Source organism: Plecotus auritus (assembly GCF_963455305.1).
Source record: "Plecotus auritus genome assembly, chromosome: 3".
Taxonomy (NCBI): domain Eukaryota; kingdom Metazoa; phylum Chordata; class Mammalia; order Chiroptera; family Vespertilionidae; genus Plecotus; species Plecotus auritus.
Genome location: NC_137772.1, coordinates 86,449,092 through 86,472,466, shown reverse-complemented (window position 1 = coordinate 86,472,466; position 23,375 = coordinate 86,449,092). Strand labels below are relative to the sequence as shown.

The following is a 23,375-nucleotide window of genomic DNA, read 5'->3' as shown; positions in this document are numbered from 1 at the left end:
GTTTTTTATTGATTCCGGAGAGGAAGGGAGAGAGAGATAGAAACATCAATGATAAAAGAGAATTATCCCTGGACTGCCTCCTGCAGGCCCCCTACTGGGGATCGAACTCAACTGGGGATTGAGCCAGCAACTACCCCCACCTGAAACAGAGTTCACATAGTTTATAACACAAATCCTATTCTGGATTACCTTTTCCAATTCCATCATCAACTAATTCTAATTCATCTTTTGAGGCTCATAGGATTCCACATCTTTGAGAAATCCATTCCTATACCTAATATTCCCCTAAGTGACCCACCTTGCTATCACGACTATTTCCCTTCTTTCATTTTACCATTTAGAACAGCATTGGTTTAAGTTTGTGGAGCGCATTAACGTTTTTGAATTCCAAGGCTTAGTTTAGATTTTGGGTGTACTAACCCTCACGTTCATTTACTTGTTTATCTCTACTGGCTGAGCCGCTTACTCCCACTCCCTCTTGCTCCTCCCACCCCTGACAGGAGTACTTGCTGGAAGCTTCTTCTACCTGATTTGCCAGGGACAAACTCCGGGGAGGGAAAGCCTAACTGACTAGGTTGGAAAGTAAAGCAGCACTGAGACTTCAGCCCACCTTCTTCCTTTCAGTGCCTTCCGCAGGAACAAGTTTTTCTTCTTAAGCTGGGAAGCTAACTGAGAAGGAAACCTGCACCTGTGGCGTGCAGGGGAATGGAACATCCCCCCCGCACCGGAACCAAAAGACTTCGGTCTGTCTAGCCTCTGCGGGGCAGAACGACTTCCGGCGAGTTCTTTAGGGTTCCTAGCGCAAAGATCTTGGGAGTGACCCGCTGCCATCTGGGAACTTTCACGTAACAGCAAATGAATTCAAGGGTCACGAAAGGCTCGTCTGTCTCCAGTAACCATGAGAGCTGTGGTGAATGGTGACAATGGAGCGCGATGTGGCTTGTTATTAACAGGCATTTAAATGCCTCCCGTTCCTGAGCGATGACAGTATATTACCAAAGTCCTTTTAAGCTACCACCCCAGAGGTCTCTGTCGGAGTGCTGGCGCGTGGCGTGAGGGCCAGCCGAGTCTTCCGTAACCAAGGCTTCGAGGGGCGGGGAATAGGAGTGCTGGTCACCGGAAGCGGGTTGGGCCGGGAGACTCGGTCCTCCAAGGTCCCGGCGAGCCCCGCGCCTGCTTTTTGCCTCCCTCCTCTCCTATGCTCCCCTCCGGTCCTCTCCCTCCGCGGCACGCAGCGTGGCTGCTCGTTGGCTACTTAGAGCGGAAGCTCGGTTGGTGTCTCTCCAGAAGTTTCCCCCTTGGGCGGCGGCGGAGCTAGTAACCTCCGTAGTAGCAGCTGCAGCAACACAACGTTGACTAGTAGAGATGGCGGCGGCTGCAGCTGGACCTGCAACAACCCAAAGGTACGTGTTTTTTCTTCTTTTTGCTATTTATTTTTATCCCTTGTCCCCCTTTCCTTGGTTGGTGCGCCCTGCTGAAGTCGTTGCTTTCTTGGCAGGTTTTGCCGGAGCTTCTCAGATGCTCTGATTGACGAGGACCCCCAGGCGGCGTTAGAGGTGAGAGAACCCGTCTCAGCCTCCTCTACTCTCCTTTGGGGAAGGCGGCGAACCCCGCCTCTTCCCAGCACATGTCTTCCTTTCTGGGACTGTGTCGGCTGTTTTTGCGGTGTTTCAGCCCTCGTATAGACAAAGCCAGCCTCCTCTTTCTCTGTTCTTTAGTGACTCCGTTAACCCAGACCCCTGTTCTTGCACCATCCCATTCCTAGACTGTTTCTTCACCCTCGCAGGTCTTTAGAAAAACGTTGTCTATTTCTGTAGTTGACATCTATAGTTGACCGGGAAGGTTTTTTTTTTTTTTTTTTAAATGACATTGGACAAGTGAAACCCAAGCTTGATGATATTTAATTCGTTTTTTCGTTTGACAGTCATCCTTGCCATTCTTATGTACCAGGCGATGTGCAAGGTGTATATGCCCTGCCATTGTTCATTATTGACTCATTTGTTTCTTCATCAAAACAATATTCTTTGGAGTTGATGTGTGCGAGGCGCCGATTGCTATTGATTAAAGTCGTATTCATATATTTAACTGACTTAAAAAAGCACTTTGTGTTTGTGTGAAGTGAAAGGCTATAAAGCTATAAAAGAAAGTAAAAGGGTAAGAGTTAGATAACACAAAGTAATAAAGAGAGCCCAAGCTAAAGATACCCGAGGCAGTGGGTCACAGAATTGAGCCAGGGGTTTCTTGCTTTGAAATACTAGGAAAAGAAACCAAACCCTGTTCTCTTGTTATACTCTAACAGTGGTCGGCAAACTCATTAGTCAACAGAGCCAAATATCAACAGTACAACGATTGAAATTTCTTTTGAGAGCCGAAAACCGACTTCTGCGCATGGGCCACGAAGTTTCAATGGCACTGTACGTGCGCGCCTGCACGTGGAATTTTGTGCAAGAGCCACACTCAAGGGGCCAAAGAGCCGCATGTGGCTCGCGAGCCGCAGTTTGCCGACCACTGCTCTAACATACCTAGGGTTAGCAGTTTGAGGCGAGAGAATCTTTTTTCCTACCTATAACATCTAAAAATAATTTGCCACATTGTAGTAGAGCCTTTCTGAGGAGGTGAGGTTTGAGCAGAGACCTGTGGGAATGAGCTGGGGAGCTTTGGAGAAAGCATTCAGGCAATGCCGAGATTCTGATGTAGGAATGAAGCTGGTCTGTACAAGGAGCAGCAAAAAGGCCCACTCCACTAGAGAGGGGTAAAAAAGTATGAGATGAGGTGGAAAGGAAACCCGAGCTAGGTCCCTTAGTGCCTCTTAGAGCAGAATATGTATTTTCTGAATATGAAGGCCTTCAAATAAAGTGGTTGATTAATCAGTTGTACTATAATATTTCCTAGTGAGGCCTCTGGGATCAGTAGTAGAATATGTTTCAGGAGGTACTGAGAATTTTTCTCCACAATTCCTTATGTCAGCTAGATAGTTATTTTCAGAATTTGTTATGGTCCTCTTAGGCCAGTCTTGGGCAACTACGGCCCGCGGGCCGGATCCGGCTGTTCTATCCAGTTCTCTTGCTCTCTCCTCCGCTCCTTTACTTTGAATTTATATTAGTTCACACAAACACTCCATCCATGCTTTTGTTCCGGCCCTCCGGTCCAGTTTAAGAACCCATTGTGGCCCTCCAGTCAAAAAGTTTGCCCACCCCTGTCTTAGGCTCAGAGCCTCCTTTGGAAAGTTGCTTTTAAAGGATTTGATGTCTTTATCTCACCTGTTTTACTTTTTTTGTTGTTGTTAATTCTCACCTGAGGATATTTTTCCCATTTATTTTTATTTTTATTTTTTTTAGAGAGGGGGAGAGACAGAGATAAACATCAATGTGAGAGAGACACATCAACTAGTTGACTCCTGCATGCGCCCCAATTGGGGCTGCAGATGGAGCCTGCAACCGAGGCACTGTCCTTGACCAGAATAGAACGGGAGACTCTTCAGTCCGCAGGCCGGAGTTCTAATTACTGAGCCAAACCGGCTAGGGCTTATTTTACTTTTTATTGAAGTATGGCATATGTAGATAACACAAATCTAAAGTCTGCAGCTAATTTAGTTGTTGTTTTACATATGTATATGTCACTCACACCTGTGTATATACTAGAACACTTTCATCCTCAAAATTCTCTCATTCTTCTTCCCAGCCAATAATTTTTTGCCACGAGACAAACCTTATTGTGACCTTCATCACCATCAATTAGTTTTGCTTGTTCTTGCACTTAACATAAACAGGATTGTAGACTAGGTACTCAGTTGATTATAGGCACTCTGTTTGCTTTAAACATGTGTGGGATACATTCATATTGTGTGAATCCTAGTTCTTTTTCATTGCTGTGTAGTATTCCATTGTATAAATGTAGCACAATTTATTATAACAATGGGCATGGAATGAGACTGCTTGGTTCGAAATCCTAGTTTCATGATAACTTTGTAACCTCAGGAAAGTTCCTATTATCACTCTGAATCCCAATTCCTGTCTCTATAAATTGGAACAAAATAGGACCTTTGAAAGTTTTTTTATGAAGATAGGTAATGTAAGATACATGTTGGGGCCCCTTGAGGTAGGTATTGTAGTTTTTTTGCTCTGTTGTTCTAACCACACTGGCTTTCTTTCCGTTACTTGAATTTGCTCTCCTTAATTCTGTTGAGCAGCCTTTGGACTTGGCAGTTCCTTTTGCCTGAAGTATACTCAATCTCTCCTGACGTATCTCATGTTTTGCTTGGAATGCTCATCACCTTAGATTTCTTGTCTTCTCTGACCATCCTATATTTAATTTGGGCCCTAATGTAAGCATCAAGAGAGCAGAAATTTTCCCTGGCCAGATAGCTCAGTTAGAGTATTGTCCTGATGTGCCAAGGTTTTGGGTTTGATCCCTGGTCAGGGCACATTCAAGAATCAACCAATGAATGCATAAATAAGTGGAACAACAAATCGATGTTTTTTCTCTTTCAAAAAAAAAAGGGGGGGGGGAGGAATTTTGTGTATCTTGTTTACTACCATTGTGTTCTTAGTGTAGTGCCTGGGAGGTGGTAGGCACTCAAATGTGCTAAATTACTCTTACCATAATTCTTGCAACAACTGTGAGGTGAATATTTGCATTTTCTAACAAGGAAGCTAAAGAGATTTAATTTGCTAAAGGTTATATGGTTCAGAAATGTTAAGTCTCTGGGTTCAATATATTAGGGTCATCTTTTGGAGGAGATGGTAGGATTGAGGGTGTATGATATAATGAAAGGTTTGATACCTGACTTTGAAGTAGCTGACCAGGGATAACTTTGTTGAGAGCATAGCTGATTAGCATAAGCATGCATTGGTACCAGTTCTGCACGGTTATGTGGTTTTTCTCCATCATAGCTTAGGAAGAGAGAAGGGTTGTTATTGTTTATCATCCACGAATGGGGATTAGCTGTGGCTGGAAGAAAAGAGAAAATGGAATCAAATTGGGATACCCAGAGCTAAAGGCCTTCAAACTTTCAGTGAGTCTGAGCAAGACTGCTTTTGCTTTTAATCTTAACAAATGTTTACCTGTGAGTAGCATTTTATTTTATTTTTTTAATTTAATTTATTGGGTGACATTGCATTTTTTAATAGTCCTCTATTTTAATTTATTTTTTCATTAAAAAAATACTCTCATTGTTGAGATGGCCCCCATTTGTCCCCCATTGCCCCCCTCCATCCAGTTCCTGCCCTGTCCCAGGTCTTCACCAACCTATTGTCTGTGTAATGCATGTATGCACTTAAGATCTTCGGTTAATCTCTTCTTCCTCCTCTACTCCCCTCACCTTCCCTCTGATATTTGTCAGTTTGGCCCATGTTGCCATGTCTCTATTCTATTTTATTCACCAGTTTATTTTGTTCATTAGATTTCTTGTTCATTTATTTTGATTTATAGATTCAATTGTTGATAGATATGTATTTATTGCCATTTTATTGTTCTTTTTTTAAAATTTTTAAAATATATTTTATTGATATTTTACAGAGAGGAAGGGAGAGGGATAGAGAGCTAGAAACATCGATGAGAGAGAAACATCGATCAGCTGCCTCCTGCACACCTCCCACCAGGGATGTGCCCGCAACCAATGTACATGCCCTTGACTGGAATCGAACCCGGGACCCTTGAGTCCGCAGGCCGACGCTCTATCCACTGAGCCATACCGGTTTTGGCCATATTTTTTATCTTTTTCTTCTCCTCCTCTTCCTCTCCCTCCCCTGCTCTTCCCCCCTCCTTCCTCCTCCTCTTCTCCCTCCCCCTCCCTTCAACATTTCATATAATACCGGTTTGGTGGTGATGAATTCTTTTAGCTTTTTCTTATCTGTGAAGCTCTTTATCTGACCTTCAATTCTGAATGATAGCTTTGCTGGGTATAGTAATCTTGGTTGTAGGTTCTTGCTATTCATCACTTTGAATATTTCTTGCCACTCTCTTCTGGCTGCATAGTTTCTGTTGAGAAATTAGCTGACAGTCGTATGGGTTACCTCCCTTGTAGGTAACTAACTGCTTTTTTCTTGCTGCTTTTAATATTCTCTCTTTGTCTTTAACCTGTGGCATTTTAATTATGATGTGTCTTGGTGTGGGCCTCTTTGGGATCCTTTTGTCTGAGACTCTGTGCTTCCTGGACTTGTAAGTCTATTTCTTTCACCAGGTAGGGGAAGTTTTCTGTCATTATTCTTTCAAATAGGTTTTCAATTTCTTGCTCTCTCTTTTCTCCTTTTGGCACCCCCATAATGCGAATGTTGGTAAGCTTAAAGTTGTTGGAGGCTCCTTAAATTATCTTCATATTTTTTTCTTTTTTTTTTCTTTTTGCTCTTCTGATTGGGTTTTTTTTGCTGCCTTATATTCCAAATCGTTGATTTGATTCTCAGAATCCTCTATTCTACTGTTGAATCCCTGTAATTTCTTTTCTATTTCAGTTAGTGTATGCTTAATTTCTTTGTACCTGCAATGTCTGGTCTATCTTTGTTACATAATGTGTGTTTAGAAATAGTTTTTGAATTGATGATATGATCTGTAACAGCCTTTTGGACCTGTGGTATGTCTGCTTTGCTGAGGAGAGGTTTGCAGTAGGTCAGTAAGAAGCTATCAGCTGTTTTCAAAATTGAAAGTTTAGTGCATGATGGTATTATTTAACTTAGGAATTTCAAAGTATTAGAAAACATAATACATAGATCAGATGGCATGTGAAAGAAAACTTAGAGTAAAGGAACATTGCCAAGAGGCAGTGCCTTTAGAGGTTAAAATCCAAATTGGAATCAGACTTGGATTTGAATCCTGACTTTGGCATAGTCTTGCCACTAACTAGGAAGTGAGGGAATGAATATGTGCACATCTGGGGAAAGAGCATTCTAGTGAGAGGGAGCAGCAGGTGCAGAGTCCTGCTGGTGTATGAAGAGCAAGGAGCCATTGGGCTAGATTGGAAGAGCCGAGTGGAAGAGTAGTAAGAGATGACATCAGAGAGATAACAGAGAGTCATATCAAGAATGGCTTTTTAGGTCATTGGAAGGACTCAGGCTTTTGCTCTGGGTTAGCTGGAAACACATTGAGAGTTTTGATAAGAGACCCAGTAAAAGGATCTGATATTCGTTACTGCTTGGATCAGGGCAGTAAGGATGAAAATGATAAAAACGGTTTGGATTTTAGGTATATTTGATTTTAAGGATATGATTACCAGGTATGGGATTTATTGTTTTGTGAAAATCATCACACTATTAGGTTAAAGCAAAGTCAGTGTGTGTTTACTGAAATAGTTTAACTTTTAAGAAGACTACCAAATTCCTAGGGTGTGTGAGTAGTGGGCAGAGAATCACATTGTTCCTGTTTGCCTTCATTTGTTTTTGGCCTCACTAATCATACTATACTTCCCATCATTATTTTTCCAGCTACTACTGATATATTGAATGCTCAAGATGACAAAAATTTTAATCTCTCTAGTATCAACTCTTGGTCACTTGGTAATGTGAGGTATTATATCTAGACTTTCAACTGAATACTGTAATTTCTTAGGAGGATAGTAGAGAGCCAGCTAAACTTAATTGTGCATTTATTGATTCTGTTAATCTTCCTGAACTCTAGATTTAACTTTCAGTGTTTTTTTTCTTTTACTCCTCACCTGAGGATATGTTTTTATTGATTTTAGAGAGTGAGGAAGGGAGAGAGAGAAAATAAATAACAATGTGAGAGAAACATCGATCATTGCCTACCATACACTCTCTGACCAGGGATTGAACCCAAAACCTAGGTATGTGCCCTGACTGGGAATGGAACCCGTATTCCATTCTAGTTAAACTATTTCAATAGCCACACATTGACTTTGCTCCAACCAAATGAGTCACCTGGCCAGGGCTCTTTTTATTTTATTTTATTGGACAGCTTCATATTTTCTAAGCAGTTCAAATTCTGTATGATTTTGAGTCTTCTCCACATTAGGAGAAAAATCTATGATGGTCAGTGTATATTAGCTAAACTCTTCAGAATAAATGAGGTGATAATTACCATTTATTGAGTTTCTACTGTAAGCCAGGAACTGTGGGAGGGGTAGATATTGATCCTCTTGCAAAGAAAAGCTCTGGCTTGTTTCTGTTATCTTTGCTCCAAATAGCTTATGGCAATAGTTTATTTGATTAAAAATCATATTTGATTAGAATTTAGTGACTTTTAAAAAACAGATTACTTACACTCAATATGTTTGTGCTTGTAGGAGCTGACTAAGGCTTTGGAACAGAAACCAGATGATGCACAACATTATTGTCAAAGAGCTTATTGTCACATCCTTCTTGGGAATTACTGTGGTAACTTTTCTTACAAAATATATTGTTTCTTCTTTAAGTGTTACTTATAAAATTTGCCCATGATACAATGAGTCCAAGTAAAATAGAGATTATCTATGAGGATTTTTAAATTGGTCTTTCATACAAGGTAAAGTAGCTGAAATGTGACAAACATTATGTTAAGCAATACCCATTTAAGTTTTATGGATATCCCTCCTTCAGTGGGTAGAGAATTTATACAGATTTCATTTGTGGTTAATGGATATGCTAACAGATTAGCATCATATTTACTGTTTTACGGAGTATTTAAATGAAATGTTCTTATTTGCATTTTTATAAGGAATGTATTTCTTTATTACTTGTTTAACTTTAGTTAGGCTGCATAGAAAATCTGGGTAGGCAGAAATTAAATACCTTGAGTCAAATTGCATGAATGATGTTAATGAGAAAATTAGGTGAGCTTTGTAACACACAGCTTTATTCACTGACTGAGAGTTTTAAAAAGGAAGTTAAATACTAGGCTAATAGGAAGATATGAGGGTAATATTTATTGGATTATATCTTGAATTAGCTTTTCCTAATTTAAAACCACTTGTCCATTTTACCAACTTAAAAACCTAAACATGATTCAAATTTTATGTGTAATATTTGTTAGGATCTGTAAAAAGCTGACTAAAAAACATTTTTTTAAATATATATAGATGCTGTTGCTGATGCAAAGAAATCTCTTGAACTTAATCCAAATAATCCCACTGCTATGATGAGAAAAGGGTATGCAATAACTATTCTTTTTTTGGATCTGGACAATAGATAGGTGTTTAAATTGTTGAATGAATTAGTGGTAAGCTTTATATAAATCGTGAATTCTGTATTCATACATTGTATAGCTGAGATAGGATTCAATTTTAAATATAATTTATGTTACTATTATTGTATTAACAGTATGTGATAGGAGATGTATACTTAGTATATTTTAAAATAGTGATGATTGAAGTAACTGCAAGGTATAGATTAAACTGTTCATTATTTGGAATTTACTGCCTTTGACTAGAGAACATTTATTCTTCAACCAAGCTGGACACGAGGCTACATTTAGTGCTATGAAAACTTTGTATCTGTGTATTATTTTTGTATCCCAGCTTGCTTCTGTTGATGGGACTTTTCTTTAATTAAGAAACTTCTTTAATTCCTTTTTATAACTATGTTTTGGAATAAGCAAGTGTATACAATTAAAATCAAGAAATTCCTTCTGATATGGATTCTAAAATTGGATGTTAGTGGGAATTAGAAGTTACATAGATTATTTTAGAAAACAATACTAGGATATATTTAAGAAAGAATGCTGTTTTTCATAATCTCATGTGTGTGTGGCATTTGTTTTTAATATGTTCATACAGGATATGTGAATACCATAAAAAAAACTATGCTGCTGCTTTGGAAACATTTACAGAAGGACAGAAATTAGATAGTAAGTATTGGAATTATATGTTAATAAGTTAATCCATTTATTTCTCTTGTTTTTTAAATACTGTAGCTGAATTTTGTTAGTGTAATCTCAATTATAGAAACCCAATTCCATTATTTTTCCTTTTAGTGGTATTTTGTGTTGATTGCAGAATTTGGGTTTACTTAAATAGTGATTAAATAGGCCTTTCTTTAGTATTTAAATCCCTGATAAACTTTACCATTAGAAACTATTTTTTCCTAATGGACAAGTGAAAGTTTAATTCGTTTTGATGTTCAGAGGTCTATTTATTTTAAGTGTTATTCAGATTAATGATATAGGAAATCTTACAACAAAGATTGAGAAGTGAAGTGTTAGTTTAAGTAAATTGTGATACAGGCCACGGAAGAAACATGGAGCTTTGAGAGTGTTGTATTTCATGTTTTTAAAAAATTTTTTAAAAAATTTATATTTTTAGAGAGTGAGAGGAAGGAAGAGAAAAAACAAACACATAGATGTGAGAGCGAAACATACGATAGCCTGCCTCCTGCACATTCCTACTGGTGCTTGAACCCAAAACCTGGGCATATGTCCTGACTGGGAATCCAACCAGCACTCTTTAGGTACACAGGACAATGCCCAACCAACTGAGCCACACTGACCAGGGCTAAGGTCATCTTTATGGGAGAAATGCAGGTTTTCCCTGCCATTTGAAAGTAGAACCATCCCTATGAAACTTTTTATAAGCCAAAATGGTGTAAAGTGAAGAAGTAATTATCCTATATAATAAAAGCGTAGTATGCAAATTGTCCCCTCAATCAGGGGGATCCTCCAGGAGTTTGATCATGGGGTGGGGCCAGCCGGGGGAAGGGAGGGAGGCCCCAGCTGGCAGCCGCTAGCTGCTAGGGAACCTACCAGTGCATGTATTTTGTGCACTGGGCCTCTAGTCATTGATACATATGCAAAAAATTTTGAGTATTCCCAATCCCAAAAAATAACCTACCAAATCATACCAAATAACACATATAACCTAAAATAATAGTAATAGATAGTAAAAGCAGCAATGATATGATAAATACACAGCCTGTAGAAGGTAGAAATAATATTTGTGCTTTGTAGTTTCACTTATTAAAAAGACTTGATCGATTTCTTATGAAGAATATGATAACAGAACACCACACTTTGTACACCCATCACTCAAGCAATAGACTTCATTTCATCTATTACTGGGTGCCAGCTACTTTGTTATTAGCAGAACCAATAGTCACTTTGGCACCTTTCAAGTTTCTTTCTCTCTCTGTGGTGGACACAGGCAGGTTCAATGTACATACTGGAGAGCAAACTGGGGTTGAGAAAGGCTTCTAGAGCACATTCCAGCTGCTGGTTATTAAGCCTCCACCCCATCCTAACACGTTAGGAATCTCCTTTTGGTCTGATTTTGCTTTGTGAGAGAGAAAGAAGCTTCTTTAAGAGGAGAGGGGTGAGGGAAAATGTAGGTTATATCTGGGAAATGGTAAGGTTGACTGGTTAAAATTAAATTTAAAAAAATTAGAATTCTTCAGGATGAACAGCCCAATATTAAGCCTGTTGGTATATTTATAGCTATAACATTAGGATTGCTGCAAGCTCTGTTAGGATAGGTATTTTTGTCTGTTTAATTCACTGCTGAATCCTCAGGGCCTAGAGCACTGTTTGGAACATAGTAGGTAGTCAATAAGTATTTCTTGAATTATATGTTAGATTTGCAGATGAGTGATTTTACAGTCAGTTTGCTCTTTCTAGGTGCAGATGCTGATTTTATTGTCTGGATTAAAAGGTGTCAAGAAGCTCAGAATGGTAAGTATGTAGGTTTCTCATGGTCTTTCAATTTAAAAAGAAGTAAATGGTCAACATTTTTTATTTAATCAAATTTGTTTTTTACTTTATAACTTAGATAGGAACTTCCAAAGGTATTCTTTCAAAAAAAATTTATAACAGCTTTATTGAAATAGAATTCATATTCTATAAAACTTACCCATTTAAAATGTAAAATTAAATGGTTTTTAGTATATTCACAGAATTGTGCAACCATCAAAAAAAATTGTGCAACCATCACCATAATCAATTTTAGAACATTTCATCACCCTCTAAAGAAACCCCATAAACCTTTAGCACTCTTCCTTCTCCATTGTCTCCTAACCCTATTGCTCCCCAGCCTTAAGAAAGCACTAATATATTTTCTGTCTCTATGGCTTTGCCAATTCTGGACATCTATATATATAAATCTATGTACATATAAGGCTAATATGCAAAGTGTCCCCTCGGGAGTTTGACCGCTCGCTATGACATGCGCTGGCCACCAGAGGGTGGTGCAGAATGAAGGAAGGCCCTCGCCAGCAGCTGGAAGGCCCCGATTGGCCCTGATTGCCATCCAGGCCTAGGGACCCCACCCGTGCAGGAATTTTGTGCACCAGGCCTCTAGTTTCATATAAGTGGAATCATACAGTATATGGTCTTTTGTGACTGGCTCCTTACACTTAGCATAATGTTTTCAAGGTTCAGGTTTCAGTGATTGTCTGACCTACCCCAGTATTCAACTTAAAAAATAGGTATAACCTGTAAAGTGCTAGACCCTTCTCTCTTTGGTGGTGGGTTGCATCCTCCTGGGGGGTGTCATGCACCCACACAATTTGGGCCCTGTTTCTGTGAGCAGGTTCTCTCCTCATTCCCTTCAGTATGTCCCTGACAATACCCAGGTCATTTGACTCCTACTCTCCCAAGGAGCATCTGAGAAGCTGGTTTTTGCTAAAGCTATTTTTTTAATCATTAAAAAAATTTTCAATTATAGTAGACATACATTGTTATATTAGTTTCAGTTGTACACCTCAGTGATTAGACATTACATAACTTACTAGATGATTATCCCAATAAATCTTGCATCCATCTGACACCGTGCATAGTTATTAGAGTATTATTGATTACATTCTGTAGTCTATACTTTATATCCCTATGACTATTCTGTAACAACTAATTTGTACTTCGTAATCTATTCACCCTTTTCACCCATCTGCCCAATGCCACCTAACCCTCTAATCTGGCAACCATCAAAATGTTCTCTATATTTATGAATCTGTTTCTGTTCTGCTTGTTTTGTTTTTTAGATTGAATGGTTGATAGATGATTGTTGATTAATTGCCATTTTATTGTTCATATTTTTATCTTTTTTTCTTTTTCTTCTTAAAGAAGACCCTTTAACATTTCTTGTAATACTGGTTTGGTGGTGTTGAATTCCTTTAGCTTTTTCTTGTCTGGGAAGCTCTTTATCTGTCCATAGATTCTAAATGATAGCTTTGCTGGGTAGAGTAATCTTGGTTCTAGGTCCCTGTTTTTCATCACTTTGAATGTTTCTTTCCAATCCCTCCTGGCCTGCAATGTTTCTGTTGAGAAATTAGCTAACAGTCTTATGGGAGCTCCCTTGTAGTTAACTAACTGCTTTTCTCTTGCTGCTTTTAAGATTTTCTGTTTGTCTTTAACATTTTGCATTTTAATTTTGTGTCTTAGTGTGGGCTTCTTTGGGTTCATCTTGTTTGGGACTCTCTTTGCTTCCTGGACTTGTATGTCTATTTCCTTCACCAAGTTAGCGACGTTTTCTGTCATTATTTTTTCAAATACGTTTTCAATTTCTTAGTGTCTCTTTTCAATTTGGCACCTCTATGATGTGAACATTGGTATGCTTGAAGCTCTCCCAGAGACTCCTTACAGTATCTTCATTTTTTAAAATACTTTTTTCCTTTTGCTGTTCCGATTATTTTTTGCTTTCTTATCATCCAAATCTGATATGTTCCTCAGCTTAATCTACTCCACTGTTGATTTCCTGTAATGTATTTTTCATTTCTTACAGTTGTTGTTTTTTTATATTTTCTATCTCCACTTTTATGTTTTCTATCTGTTTGTTGAAGCTCTCACTAAATTCATCTCCTCTTCCCCTAAGTTCATTGAGCATCCTTATAAGGAGTGTTTGGATTCTGCATTTAGTAGATTGCTTGTCTCCATTTTGTTTAGTTCTTTTTCTGGCATTCTGATCTTTTCTTTCGTTTAGGATATGTTTCTTTGTCTCATTTTGGCAACCTCCCTGTGTTTGTTTCCATATATTAGGTAGAGCTGCTGCATCTCTCTAGCTTTGTAGAGTGAGCTAACATAGTAGGTTTTCTGTAGAGTCCAGTGGAACAGCCTCCCTGATCACCCAAGTTGGGCACTCGAGGTGCACCCACCATATGGGCACTATAGACCTTCCTCTTGTAGTTGAGTCTGATTGCTGTTGACATGTCAATGGGAGGGATTTACCCCCAGGCCGATCAGCTGCTAGGGCTGGCTGCGACCTCGATCATGGTGGAGGATCAGCTGTGCAGGGGCCCACCCCACAGGACTTAATTCAGTGGGTCTCTGATGCCTGCACAGTCCCTCCCTTGGGTGTTTCGCTTCTGGAGGTGGTTGGGTGGTAGTGCTGCAACGTGGTCTGAAGCTATTCAGTGGGTGTACTGGCTCTGGGGCCTCCAGGAGGTTCAGGCTAAGGTTAACCACCACCTGTGTTCTGTCTGGGGTCACCTGGTATGAGCTACAAAGTGATACCCAGATATTGCTACTTGTGCTTTGTTTGGAGGTGCCCAGGTGAGGTCAAGTTGGCTACTGCTAGTTCTGGGCTTGGCACCACTTAGCAAGAGGTATGGGGCTCACTGAGGTAAGATGCTGCTTGTTTGAGAGATTTTAGGAAAATCTGAAACATGAGCAAAGACAGGTCATTCATATGGAAAAGTCAATGGAAACAGCTAGGGTGGGCCAGAAAGTTGGGTGGGAAGGGCCTCAGAGAATTATCAGTGGGGGGCAAACAGTGAGAACCAGGTTGATGGATTCTCAGATGTGGTCCCTGCTTGCCAGATCTGTGAGGGAAGGGCTCATCAAAGGAATAATGGCTTCTGCCAACAGTTCGGTCTGGGAGATAGATGCTCCCTCCCCGCCCCCCTCCATCTTGCCAGGCAATTCAGTTCCTTCCTGTAAGTCTCTGGTGCTGTGAGGCCTTTCAAGATGCTGCCCTGGAGCTTAGAGGGAGTGAGTCCCAGTAATTGTGCACAGGCCCTTTAAGAGGAACTACATGGGGCTCCAGCAGCCCTCATCTCCCTCAAGTGTCAATTCCTTCTAGTTTTTTTCAGCCAGAAGTTATGAGAACTTCTCTTCCTGGCACTGGAACTCTGGGCTGGGGGTCCTGGTGTGGGGCTGGGACCCTTTGCTCCTCAGGAAGGAACCTCTGCAGCTGAGATATCCCTCCCAATTTTTGTCTGCTACATGTAGTTGTGGGACTAACCAGTTTGTCATGTCCACTCCTGCCAGTCTGTATGTAGCTGCTGCTTTAATTCCCCAGGTGTAGGATTTCCATTCAGCCAGATTTCAGGCGGTTCTGAATGATGGTGGTTCTGTAGTTGTAATTTTGATGTGGTTGTGGGAGTAGGTGAGTACTGCGTTTACCTACACTGCCATCTTGACTGGAATTCTTCCAAAGGTATTCTGAGTTTGTTAAGTTGAAAGGAGATGTGGATGAATTTGTGTTGCAGTGGTATCACTGGTACGCAATTACTAAGGAATTAAAATTAAACCAGGATGCAAAATTAAACCACTTTTTAAAATTTAGAATGTAGAAATCATGCACATAACTTTACCTATAAATGCAGTTATCTGAAAATGTTTCTTTTTTATGTTTTTAATAGAGTTACAATCAACAGCGGTAAGTCCAAAGTTTTTATCTTTCATGTTTTTACTTAATTACATTATTGCCGTGCATATTTGAGACAGGATAAAGATCAGAATGATCATTCTCTCAGTTAAATATTAAGCAATACAATTTAAATACTTGTTCATTTAGTAACTGAAATAACATTGGTGAAAAAACAATAGAAGTTGTTTTTTTTTTTTTTTTTTAATTGTTTTTATCGATTTTAGAGATATTTGAGAGAAGGAGGGAGGAGGTAGGGAAGGAGGAAGGGGAAGAGAGAGGGAAACATGGATCAGCTGCTTTCTGCATGCCCCCTACAAGGGATTGAGCCTGCAACCCGAACATTGCCCTGTATGGGAATTAAACCCATGACCTCTAGGTACATGGGACGACACTCAGCCAACTGAGCCACACCAGCCAGGGCAATGTAGGAGTTTATAGTCATGAAAATAATTGGGCTCTTTTAAGGAATTTAGTGTGGTTCTAGTTGATTTGGTATATTTTAGTATGGTCAGGATGATTATTTGTTTTCTCTGCTGAAAAGCAACAATTTAGGTTAGATAATTTCTGTACTTACAGGGCTTATGGTATGCTAAAACACAAAGATTAAAATTTGGAAATGTTTATCTCTTTATGTAGTTGTTTTGGACATGAAAATATTCAAGTTTTTTCTGTTATTAAAAATTATGGTGGAGTGGTTCAATTTTTATTTTAACCAACTTAGGTTTATATATAAAACCATAGTTAAATTATGGCTAATGGTTTTTAGGAGTGATTGTCTACGTATTTAGTCAAGAAATAAAATGACAAGGAGTTAGGAGATATGTGTGTAGTGTAGTCCTAACTCTTCATAGGCAATTACTTAACCTTTTAGGGTATTTCTTTTTCATCCATAAAGGAAGATTTACATTTCTGTCTTCTAGAATTACACTGTGACATTGAGAAAGTCACTTACCCTCTGAGCTTTCTTCATGTGTATACTGGGGCCTCATAGAGCTAATCTCCTCAGGCAGGCTATTGTGGGCATCAGGCCAGTTATGTGCATATGTAGTGACTAGGTTTTTGAACATCACCAAAAGTGAGTGATATCTGGCTATTCTTACGTCTCTAGGCTTGTTCATATTCCTAGGGGTGATGAGTAGGTAGGGAATGGATTGAAGGAGCTGTTTAAAAGTTGGCTTTCTTCACCTATTAGTATTTTTGTCCAGGTCTTACAATATTTGGAATTGGGATTGTGTCTGAAAACAACACAGTGGAATATGAATAACAGACTGTCTAGTAACACAAACAGCTTAGTCACAGTGCATGTTATTACTGCTATAGTTCAGTCTAGTTTTATGTTGGTACTAAGATGAATCTTTTTATTTAGGGACAACTTAGAGGCCCCCTATAACACAGGGCAAGTTCTTTCGATTTTACAAAGTCTTAACTGGCACATACATAGTTTAGGGAAGTATGGATTGGTCAAGGTTCACTTTGTTTCTTGATGGGCAAGGTAGGATGTTTGTTGTAGAGACGCCATAAATGGAGTAAGATATTATCTGGAGGGCACCATGTAAGTGTTGCTTCATATGTTCCAGAGCAGTGTTGCCATTGTTATGCCTAAAATAAATTTTTAAAAATATTTTTTTATTGAATTCAGAGAGAAAGGGAGGAGAGAGAGATAGAAACATCAATGATGAGAGAGAATCATTGATTGGTTGCCTCTTGCACGCCATCTACTGGGGATCTAGCCCACAACCTTGCATGTGCCCCTGTCTGAAATTGAACCAGTGACCCTTCAGTCTGAAAGCCGGCACTCTATCCACTGAGCCAAACCAGCCTAGGGCTAAAAAAAATTTTTTTAATGTTACTATTTTCAGTTTAGAGAGTTACTTAGTCTTGGAACTTGACATTTTATATGTAACCTTTTCCAATCATACCTTTATAAAGTTGTTTTTGTATGCTTTTTAAAATTTTATTTTAAAAGAAAAATATTTTCTTAAAATTGAAACTCATAAAATTAAAAAATGCTGAATTATTCTAATTTTTGTGTGAAGCCTACTGTTATTTAATAATTATGGTACCAGGCTTTTTCTTGGAAGGAAGTCCTCATGTAGTTTATTCCATATCAAACTATAGCACTAGGTAAATTAATAATATGTACATTTGATATATGGTTGCTAAGCTAACTTGGAAAAATCTTTTCTCTTTCAACTTGCCTCAGTCTGTATCCCAGAGGACTCCTCAGTCAAAAATCAAGTAAGTGTTTCTTTTTCATAAAACAATGCATGATAAATATGCCTAAGGAGAAAAAAAAACCTGTTGTTTAATAATAAGCAAGTCCTTACCCTGTGATTTTAAGTGTTTCTTAAAATCATATTATAAAAATCATAGCCTGGAAAAACTAATTCTAAGGGTGTTTACTGATTAGTATTAGTACTTAAATTAAGGTTAAATTCAGATCATTTGTCTGCTTTAAATTTGTTTTGTGTTATGTCACCTTTCCATATATGAAGGAGAGCCTCTTCCAACTAAGTTATTAATACACAGGTAAATAAGTTGATAGTAGGCTTGATAGAATTGTAACTTGACCTGCCTTTTATATTTGGAGTAAATTTTTTATGAGTTGAAAATAACTGTTGTTGATTACAATAATGAATAAGCATCTAACAAGTATTTGAATTTATTTTAAATTATTTATTAGCCATGTGTACAACTTGTATTCTTAGGATTGTAACAGAAACACAAGGAATTGATTTGGAGCTTTTCATCCTCACTGAATTTCAGAGGGAAACTGAGACGCTTAAAGTTCATTACCTGAAATGGCTTGGAAATGTTAAAATAATTTATTCATATTCTTTTTTTTTATTAAAAATTTTTTTTAAACCTTACCCAAGGATATGTTTATTGATTTGATAGAGAAAGAGAGAGAGAGAAACATCAGTGTAGGAGAGAAACATTGATCGGTTGCTTCCCATACGCATCCTGACTGGGATTGAACCCACAACCTAGGTATGTGCCAGGACTGCGGATCGAACCTACAACCTTTGCATGGGATGACGCTTCAACCAGCTGAACCATCGGCCAGGGCTAATTCATGTTCTTTGTGGGGAGAAAGAGGATGATTCTCCAAGTACCGAGTATACAAGGAACTTTGGTGGCAGCAGCAGGGGTAGGATACATAAACATCAAATAATTATGATTTTTGGAGCATAAAATAGTCCAGCATTGATTTAATAAGTACACTGTGTACCAGGCACTGTGCTTGGTCCTGGGAAAATAATAGTGGCACAATAGATAAATAGCTTTGTCCTCAAGGAGTTTATAATCTAGTTTAATTTGAATGTGAGGATTCTTTTATTTTTAGAGCTTTCAGTGGGAAAGTTACGAAGAATCTCTAGGCACATTAGTTTTCCCACATACCTTGAGATTGAAAAAAGATAATGTATTTAATGTTATGCTTGGCGGGATGAGTTAAACTTTAAATTATTTTAATTTTAGCTCATTTGCTTTTGCTTCCCTGTGCTCAGGGCTCTTTGTTCCCAGCTTCAGTTAAGAGATCATTGAAGCTGACCTGGGTCCAGTGTTACAACTGCCACTGACTGATTGCTTCACCTTTCTGAGCTTGTATCTGTTCATCTGTAAAATTGGGATTAGAAGTGTTTCTTTTTGTATTATTTTGGAATGAGAGTGTGAAACTATTGATGGTGTATAATAACTGTTAGCTGTTTGGAATAAATTTTTTTAACATTAGCTTAAGCACAACACAATTAAACATATAAGTGAAAACCCCGAAAATCATGTAAGTATTTAAATCCAGTGGAAAGGTTTGGGGCATCCTATACATTACCGTCTGTACTGTTCTATCACTACAGATCGTAGGAAATTAGTTTCCTAAAATTATTTGTGTATCTTCAGTTGCTGTGCTAGTTTGTTCCTTAAGGTGGAGCTATTGCTTATCACATTGTAGTTTTTATCTTAACAAAACATAAGCAACAATAAGAAAATTAGAATTTGTTTTAAGTTTCTTCTTTCTTTTTTAATAGGTATGACTGGTATCAAACAGAATCTCAAGTAATCATTACACTTATGATCAAGAATGTTCAGAAGAATGATGTAAATGTGGAATTTTCAGAAAAAGAGGTCATTAGTCTTTGAACTGTTTTTTATGTTGAGAGTAAATACTTTTATTTGCAAATATAGTATGTTGCAGAGTAATGTATAGCAGTTTATCAGATATGTCATTTCTTTCTGAGGTTATGTGAAAAATGCTGATGGAAATCTAAAGTATTGCTTTCAATTTGCATAATTTTAAGTTTTGAGATAAGAGTATGTATACGGTAAGTTATAGTTAGATGTACGTTCTTCAGATTTTTAATTCAAAGCAGAACTTGATTGACAAATATAAAAGATGTTTATAAGATGTGATTTGTTTATATTTGTGTGGTATATACTTCATGAAGAAAGGTCTATTTATTGTGTAATTTATACATCTTAGAATTTACTAACTATATTAAATGAATATGACTTCTAATATCTTGGTTTCTCAGCATTTAGTAGAAAACTTTATGATAGATTAGTGGTAGAAGTAGATATTTTGCATATGAATATTTTCTTTAGTACTGTGTCATTATGCTCACTATCTTCTGTTTCCTTGAGATTTAAATATTAAGTATGTGTTTTGAAGTATTATTTTCCGCTATTTAACTTAATTGTGTATGTGAGAATCGATGTGAAGGATACCAGGTTTTAAAAATGGATTATTTTGAGGTTCATAAATCTGTGTTTAAAATATTCTGCAACGTATTGAAGTTCTGTAATTGTATTTAGTTTAAGTATTTTACCCTTCATTATATAAATTTATAAAATGTGCTGCTAATTTTGTGTTCATTAGTTGTCTGCTTTGGTGAAACTTCCTGCTGAAGAGGATTACAATTTGAATCTGAGACTTCTTCATTCTATAATACCAGAACAGAGCATGTTTAAAGTACTTTCAACAAAGGTAAGAAAATTGAAAAGGGTTGTCAGTAGTAATATTTTTAAAACATAGAAACATTGATTAACTAATTACTCATGTGATTATAAGCTTATAAATCCTTTCAGCTACATATCTCTAAAAGGGACAGGTAAATAATGATAATTTGTGTTTGTTTGTTTGTTTGTTTGTTAATCTTCAACTGAGGATATTTTTTCCATTGATTTTTAGAGGGTGAAAGGGAAAGAGGGAGGGAGAGGGAGAGAAACATCATAGATTGGTTGCTTCTTGCACATGCCCAACTGGGGCTGGGGATCGAACCTGCAATCCAGGTATGTTTTGCCCTTGACCAGGAATCGAACCAGAGACCCTTCCATGTGTGAGTTGATGCTCTATCCACTGAACCACACTGGCTGGGGCAGTAACCATAATGTTTGATTAACAATTTTCCCCTCTCTAAATTCTAGGACAGTCTATCTCTATATATAAAAGCCTAATATGCAAAGTGTCCCCTCAGGAGTTTGACTGCGAGTTTGGTCACTCGCTATGATGTTCACTGACCAAACGGGGCAGTGCAGAGTGAAGGGAGGCCCTGGCCAGCAGCCAGAAGGCCCCAATCGGCCCTGATCGCCGGCCAGGTGTAGGGACCCTACCCGTTCATGAATTTCGTGCACTGGGCCTCTATTAGAGCATAAAATTCTACTTAATTTCAGTGGTATCTGTATACTTATTAAGATACGTGTAATACTTCTCAATAAAACGTTTTTAAAAAAAGATAATAGCCTCTGTTTCAATTTGATACTGACAATGACTCTTCTTGAACTTGTTTTGATATACAAATACTTTTCTCACCCTACCTTATACAGTTAAAAATATAAACTACTATAAAGATGAATCTGCTCTTTTGTTTATTTTTTAGTTCAACTAAATTTTATATTACTTTGATATGAGGGATTAATGAACAGTTTAAATAGCAGTTTGTGTGTATAGCTCAGATATTTTTATATTTTTAAAAATAAGTAAAATATTCAATGGAATTAAAATTCAGCAGATACTTTAAATATCAGTCAAAAGCTGTAGATGTAGTATAATTTAGTTGGAAAAATAATGAACTGAAAATTAAAAAAATCTGACTGGTTCTTTGCTTGTCCTGTAATTTAACCTAGTCACAAAATGACTAGAGAACTAAATTTTCATCTATAAAAATGAGGGATGTGGACTAAATGAGCTCTATATTTCTTTTATCTATAAAATTGTATGAAGGTATATAAATTAATGAGAATAAATGATATAATAGAGTTTTTTTCATTACTACACCTTCTTTATACACATCCTACAATATATTGTGTTGTTAATTATTGAGTGTTAAGTTCTAAGAACATGTGACTTTTCTATCATAGAGTAGAATTAGGGTCAGCCTATGACATGAAGAGAGGTAACTGGGCCTGCAGAAAGAATAGTACACCTGCAGAGGGTTGGAACAGGAAGTACAAAGTAAAGCGCTTTTTTTTGCATCTAGTTAAAAATGATTTGCCTACTTGTTTATCTGAAGATTACAAAGTACAAAGCTGTATGATTATTGGGGAGAGAGGAAACAGAGTTGCTTGGACCATAGAAAGTCAGAAAAGGGATGAAATATATATATATATATATATATTTTTTTTTTACATTGACTAGTTGTCCCAACCTGGGATGGGGAAAGGGATGAAATCTTAGTCTTACTGGCCGCATCCATCCACATAGTGTAGAACAAACTTGTCAAACTCAAAGGCTAGCACGGACCAAATAAGCAAGGTTTAAGTTTATGTGGGCTACAAAAAAAAAAAAAAAAAAAAAAAAAAAAGCTTCAATTTTCATAGAAATGTAGGTTTATTTCGATAGAGTCATGCTGAATACAAAGGGCTGAAATAAACGAGTAATCATTAACATAAAATGATAGAATATTTTAATAAAAATTAACATTTTTTCTTGAACATTAACTTACCAGACACTGAAAAACTGAACAAATTAATAAGCGTAACACAAATAAAGCTATTTTTCTTGTTCTCTGAAAGCGAAATATTTTCTGTTGCTCACACCAAACAATCAGTCCAAGATTAATGATGTGGCAATCGGCTGCTAAAATATTCGCTGCCTAGTATTAGTGGAGAAACTGTGTGCCTGAGCATAAGGCACGTAAGGGAAATGAATGCAACATGATTATAGTAAATCAGTCATTAGCGAATGTTTTAGTTTGTTATTAATTATATATAACAGGATATTGTAAAAATTAAGTTATGCAATTATTAAAACATTTCTTACATACCATTATATGGCTGGGCCGCAAATATTCCATGTTGGCTGCATGTGGCCCACGGGCTGCAAGTTTTGACATGCTTGGTGTAGAATCCTATCTAATAAAAGAGTAATATGCAAATTGACCATCACTCCAACACACAAGATGGCTGCCCCCATGTGGACACAAGATGGCCAGCAGGGGAGGGCAATTGGGAGGGACCAGGCCTGCAAGGGAGGGCAGTTGGGGGAGATCAAGCCTGCAGGGGAGGGAAGTGAGGGGTGACCAGGCCGGCAGAGGAGGGAAGTTGGGGGTGACCAGGCCTGCAGGAGAGGGCAGTTAAGAGAAATCAGGCTGGCAGGGGAGGGCACTTAGGGGCAATCGGGCCAGCAGGGGAGTGGTTAAGGGGTGATCAGGCTGGCAGGCAGAAGCAGTTAGGGGCAATCAGGAAGGCAGGCATGCGAGCAGTTGGGAGCCAACAGTCCTGGATTGTGAGAGGGATGTCCTACTGCCTGTTTAGGCCCAATCCTACTGGGATCGGGCCTAAATAGGCAGTTGGACATCTCTCGAGGGGTCCCAGATTGGAGAGGGTGCAGGCTGGGCTGAGGGACACACCCCCCCCCTTTCACGAATTTCGTGCACTGGGCCTCTAG

The 23,375-nt window shown here is 38.2% G+C and overlaps 1 protein-coding gene across 2 annotated transcripts in view; it reads left to right on the top strand.

Annotated features, from left to right (window-relative positions):
• Nucleotides 1-765: 765 nt before the first annotated feature.
• Nucleotides 766-23,375, top strand: part of SUGT1 (SGT1 homolog, MIS12 kinetochore complex assembly cochaperone) — a 57,053-nt gene continuing 34,443 nt past the window's right edge. The window contains exons 1-10 of one of the 2 annotated variants that reach the window (XM_080661359.1): nt 1,144-1,403; nt 1,499-1,556; nt 8,234-8,324; nt 9,005-9,074; nt 9,701-9,771; nt 11,530-11,583; nt 15,486-15,502; nt 17,697-17,731; nt 19,519-19,615; nt 20,367-20,474. In XM_080661359.1, coding sequence (XP_080517485.1) covers nt 1,366-1,403; nt 1,499-1,556; nt 8,234-8,324; nt 9,005-9,074; nt 9,701-9,771; nt 11,530-11,583; nt 15,486-15,502; nt 17,697-17,731; nt 19,519-19,615; nt 20,367-20,474 — 639 coding nt within the window. In that variant the 5' untranslated portion in view covers nt 1,144-1,365. Of the gene's footprint in view, nt 1,404-1,498; nt 1,557-8,233; nt 8,325-9,004; nt 9,075-9,700; nt 9,772-11,529; nt 11,592-15,485; nt 15,503-17,696; nt 17,732-19,518; nt 19,616-20,366; nt 20,475-23,375 lie in introns of both variants that reach the window. The other variant, XM_080661360.1, reaches the window with a different exon arrangement.